The sequence below is a fragment of the Rhamphochromis longiceps genome, linkage group LG23 (genome assembly GCF_057381845.1).
Source record: "Rhamphochromis longiceps isolate RC_006_pf linkage group LG23, R_longiceps_female_GT1.1, whole genome shotgun sequence".
Classification (NCBI taxonomy): Eukaryota; Metazoa; Chordata; class Actinopteri; order Cichliformes; family Cichlidae; genus Rhamphochromis; species Rhamphochromis longiceps.
Genome location: NC_140578.1, coordinates 17,641,723 through 17,647,143, shown reverse-complemented (window position 1 = coordinate 17,647,143; position 5,421 = coordinate 17,641,723). Strand labels below are relative to the sequence as shown.

Below are 5,421 nucleotides of genomic sequence, written 5' to 3'. Positions count from 1 at the left end.
CTGAAAGAAACACACAAACAAATGAAATCAGTCAAATAAAACAAAAATTTGAAAATACGTAAAAATCCTGTAAAACTACTAAAGACATAATCTCTGACTTGTGACTGGAAATGCAATCTTCTCAGATCCATTTGTACATTTTAATAGCACATTCAGACAATGTAAAACAGTAACACTTTAATTTTTTAAACTTGTTTTGGTAACATCTCCGCTCCTGAAAAAAATCTCTCCTAGTAGCAACTATCACGCCCGCAGCAAGCAAAAGATACAATATTTTCCACTGTCAGAGATTATTTAAATGACTGCAGCTATTGTTGCACCCGACCAGTCCAGCTGGTATTCACACAAGATCACATGGGTAATGCAGGACTGAGCGCGAGGCCTGGGTTTTGAAATTTAGTGACTTGCCATACATAAAATAACAGTTCAGACATCACAAAAATGATACTAATGTTACTGAAATTAATACCAGTGTCTCCACATGTAGAATTATACCTTTCAGCAGTTAATCCTACTAAGGTGTTTTTGCATCACCGAAACATCTTTGTTATGTGTCAGACTTCTTAAGAAAATACCTTAAATGAAATATAAATAACTCTAACACACAATTTTAAATTAAATAAATTAGTTAAGAAAACAACATCACTATATCTCAGAAACCAAAATGATATCTCACTTATTCTGCTACCCAAAATCAGAGTCCTAAATAAAAGGCCACTTGACAAGGCTATAAAGCATAGTTGTTTATAGATGCAAATCATTCAGACTGTAAATGATCAGCAGTGAAATATTTCACTCCTGACGTGCAGTGTTGGGTAAGTTACTTTAAAAAAGTAATTAATTACTATTACTAATTACTTAATCAATATTGTATTTAAAATACTTATCTAATTACTGTGCCTGAAAAGTAACTTAATTACTCAATAAGTAATTTAACTAAATACTTATTAAAATCCCCATAAACCTTGAGTGGACAAACAATAGAAATTAAACTCTTTAAATAATAAATAATTTTTAAAAAAATACGAGTCAACATGAAATAGTTTAGCCTTTTTGCTTCCTGAATCATCTTTATTACATTCTATAAAAAAAACATTCTTTAACATTTTTTAGTAAGGAATGTAACTTTCTTTAGCTAAGAAACACAATTCCAGAATAACAAATATATTTTTCTGCAACATATCTGAATAACAAAAAAGCTTAACTTAAGAAATGTTATACATGACATATTTCACGCAGTAAACATTAAAATTTTTACATTTTTAAAGCAATGAGTAACATATTCATACATAATGTATGTAATCATGTCATGTGATTCAACAAAGTGAAGTTAATTCTGAACTTTGGTTAACAAACAGAATTCCTCTGAAACTTCCTCAAACCAATGAGCACCATATTTCCTGCATGCTGTATGTACTGTATGTAGAAAAGTAAAGTGACGGGAATATTTCCATTTCATAAAACAGGCCCTCGCTTCAGCCGAGTCCGACATCTTCCGCTGTAGAATACGACTATGCGGCAAACTGGCGCGAAATGACGTGCAGCTGCACTACAGCGATGTTAAAGCGGCAGAGTTTATTTTTACCTTTAGAAGATAAATTATTGAAATTAAATAATGATTTTCAGCGAGTTTAGTTATTTTACAATGTAACGCAAGTACATTGTAAGTAACTGTATTTAAAATACCTAAAAATGAACAGTAATTAGTTACTCTACTTTTTCAGTGGAAAAGTAATTTAAATACAGTAACTGCTGACCTGAGAGTTTCCAGTGTACAGTATGGACTCAGTAGAGCAGCAGACAGAATTGTCACTCCTAAATCATGTAGATCATCTCAGGTCCAGCTCTCTCAGACTACAGGACTGGGAGTTGAGAAATGAGGACAGCGCACCACAGCTTCTCTCTGAGAGGTTACAGTGACTCAGTCTGAAAAAACAAACAAACAAACTAATGAAATCAATAAATAAAACAAAATTTGTGAAAAAATGTAAAAATGCCAACATGCAACACAATTAATGGTTAACAAAATAACTTCATTAAAACACAATTGCCCTTCTAGATCAGCACTTAGTCCTTGTAAGGTCCACTTCCCCCACCTTCTGATTCAGAAGACATGAATACAAACTGCAAATCTAATAAAAACATAATTTCTGATTTGTGATTAGAAACGTAATCTTCTCAGATCTATTTGTACAATTTAGAGCCAAGTGGACAGCCGAAACAGGAACATTCATAGCAACAAAGATGAGAGAAGACATCTTTTCAGTAAATATTATGCTGTCAGGAAATACCAAAGGTAGGTAAATTCTAGTTGTTGTGGCTTTTTGGTAAGACATGATTTGTACTCTTCTGCTGCTTAGGGCTGGGCAATATCATACCGTTCACGATAATACTGGTATAATGTTAGGCAATGATAAGAAAATGAAATATTGCGATAGAATATAAGTAAAATGTGCATGTGCAGTGCATTTGTTTTCATACGCACATGTCAGAAAAAGTATGGCAGTGACGGAGAATGAGAAGGGCGAAAGCAGATCGTTGAATAAAACAGATGAACCAAAATTGGTTTGTAAAAACGGGGCCAACTTCAGTAGTGTGGAACTGGTGAGGTTTTCGTCTGTCAGATACCCACCAATTTTTGGTAGAACATGCAAGCGGGCTGAAAAACCTGGGGCTGCACAAGGTCAAAGCGTTAGCGCCGTCCAGCCCCACACACGGGGCGATCCGCGTTAACTTGCTAACGGTGATTTGCCATGTCATTTTAACGAGATTGCTGAGAGCACTGATTTTAATACTACTTTGTTAAGCTATGAAGCCGCACCGCTTGATTGATTGTCGGAGCATTACGGCTACCATAGTCACGTGCCTTATGGAGTAATACCTACTGTGATTCAACATAATATTAGTATTGTGTGTGTATAACCTCTTTTTAAGTTTTGTGGACATTATACATGGTTATGCTTAGGATATGTCGGCCCATTTCTACTGAAAATGCCCTTTGGTTTAACTGTCAGCATGGAATTTGCATTTGCACTGTAACATTTTTATATAGCTTTAATGCACATAAAAAAAACAGCTGCTTGTTTAAGTTAAAATACATTGTTCGGGGTTTTTTTTTTTGCACTAATAAAGTTGTAGAGTTGTTAAGTATTTTGTCTCGCGTCAATTATATTGTCAGTTATATCGTTACCGCAAATTTTCAAATATATAAATATTTTTGGACATATTGTTCTACCCTACTGCTGCTCTTTCTACACCTTGTGGATGAGTTACTCTGATATCAAGAAACATGTACCTCATTCAAGTTTTTCCTCTAAACTAAAGTTTTTCCACACTCTATTCCAGCTACAAATCACAGGTGGAACCCTTCAAATCAAATCAAATCGATTTCTATAGCACTTTTAAAAGCAACAGAGTTGACCAAAGTGCTTCGCAATTAGTTCAGAACATGAGAAAACAATAGAAAAACAAATACAGATAAACGAGATGAGGCAATGACAATGTATACAACATAAAAACAAGACAAAAATAGCAAACAGAAAAAAAGGCCTGATGGTACTCAAACTGAACTCGAATTAAAAACCAACATAAAAAAAATGAGTTTTAAGGCATGCTTCTAAAGACTGACTAGACTCTGAAGTACGAATATCATCTGTCAAGTTAGTCCAGAGTCTAGGCACTGCAACTGCAAAGGCCTGATCTCCTCTACGCTTCAATCGAGACCTCGGTTGTACTAAGAGCATCTGGCTAGACAATGTCATTGCTCTTTAAATAGAAAAGAAAGAAATAACTGTGCCCATGTGGATCCTTATCATTCAAGATCGTGAAAAGATTCTATACTCAGAGAATATTGTTGATTTCATATGACAGAGAAGATTTGGGAGATGCAGGAGGTGAAGATTTCTCAGAACACTAGGCACTTTGACTTCACTGTGTAAAGTATGGAAGTCAGAAAAGGAGGGAGAAGTGAGGAGATGGACACAAAGGAAATGTCTTGGGCAGACTCAAACTCAAGCACTGGAGTCACAACTCTAACCTTTAGTACATGAGTCACATACTCAGTAAACTATAGCAGCAGTCAGCAGTTTGTCAGTTAATTTGAAGACGATGAGAATGGCTATGAGCCAATCCAAAAACAACCTCATCAGCAGCCACGAAAGGGGAAAAAAGCATTTAGACTGAATGGTCTTCTTGCCCAAGGAGTGAGCCACTGTACTCATTGTACAGGCTATCCAAGCTGATTTCAACTTTTGATCCCAGATACCACCTGGAAAATCATCCAAATTAGGAGATTTTCCCTGATCTGAGTTGTGTTTTCAATTCAGTTGTAACAAAAGAAGAGCTGTTATCTGTGTGCCCACAATAAAAAGAAAGACAATGTACATGTGTAAAGTCTAAAATCATTAAAAGCAATGGAAAAGCTTATTATGGATAGTGGTGCAGTTTATCATCAAAGGCTGGCAAAAAGGACACCATGTTGGCAATAAATGGCATGAAGTCTGAGTTGTTTTTGTATTTTTGATTTTTGTGGGCGGATTATAATCTGGAGGAAATTTTATGGCAGCCATAGAAGAGACAACCAGGGAAAGTATGCTTAAGACGGAAGGAGCTAGAACTGCTTGTTTGATATGCACCAAAGTCTGCACCAACAATTTGACAACTCCCACTTGGCAACAGTGTGAAGGAAAAACTCCAGGAGAATGAGGCTCAGGAGGTACAACCATCTGCTGTTAACAGTTTGGGGTGAGGGGAGAGCTCAGGTCAAGAATAGTAAACAAACACTGAAGCCCAAGGCACAGTGTAGTAAAAACTAATGATTAAATGCAAAACTGGTGCATGAACACATGGAAAGTAAAGTTTGATTGTTTGGTTTTTTTTTAAAAGACCAGTAACACAGCAGCAGCACTAATAATGATACTGCCATAGTTTTTGGATGTTGCATCACAAGAACATTGAGTTTATGAGACATTAAAAAGGTTACAGTTGTTTTAGAGTAATTGCCATGCTTTGGGACACAAATTCTTACAAAGATGGAAAGTCTGATTAAATAAATTACAGACTCAACTGCATGATAAAAGTAGAGGGATCAGTACAAATGTACTTACACAGCTTTGTTGGAGGCTTTGACCACTGGCAGTAGCCTCCGAAGAGCCTCCTCTGAAGCTGAGTATTTCTTCAGGTCAAATACATCCAGATCTTTTTCTGATGAGAGTAAGATGAAGACCAGAGCTGACCACTGAGCAGGAGACAGCTCATCTGTGGAGAAACTTCCTGAAGTCAGTGACTGTTGGATCTCCTCTACTAGAGAACGATCATTCAGTTCATTCAGACAGTGGAACAGATTGATGCTTTTCTCTGCAGACAGATTCATACTGAGTTTCTTCTTAATGTACTGGACTGTTTCCTGAATAGTCTGTGAGC

General features: G+C 36.2%; 1 protein-coding gene across 1 annotated transcript in view; it reads right to left on the bottom strand.

Moving 5' to 3' along the window:
• Positions 1–5,101: 5,101 nt before the first annotated feature.
• LOC146641557 (protein NLRC3-like) overlaps positions 5,102–5,421 on the bottom strand; it is a 19,802-nt gene continuing 19,482 nt past the window's right edge. The window contains exon 7 of the mRNA XM_085399585.1: positions 5,102–5,421. This exon is cut by the window's right edge and continues 1,482 nt beyond it. Coding sequence (XP_085255711.1) covers positions 5,102–5,421 — 320 coding nt within the window.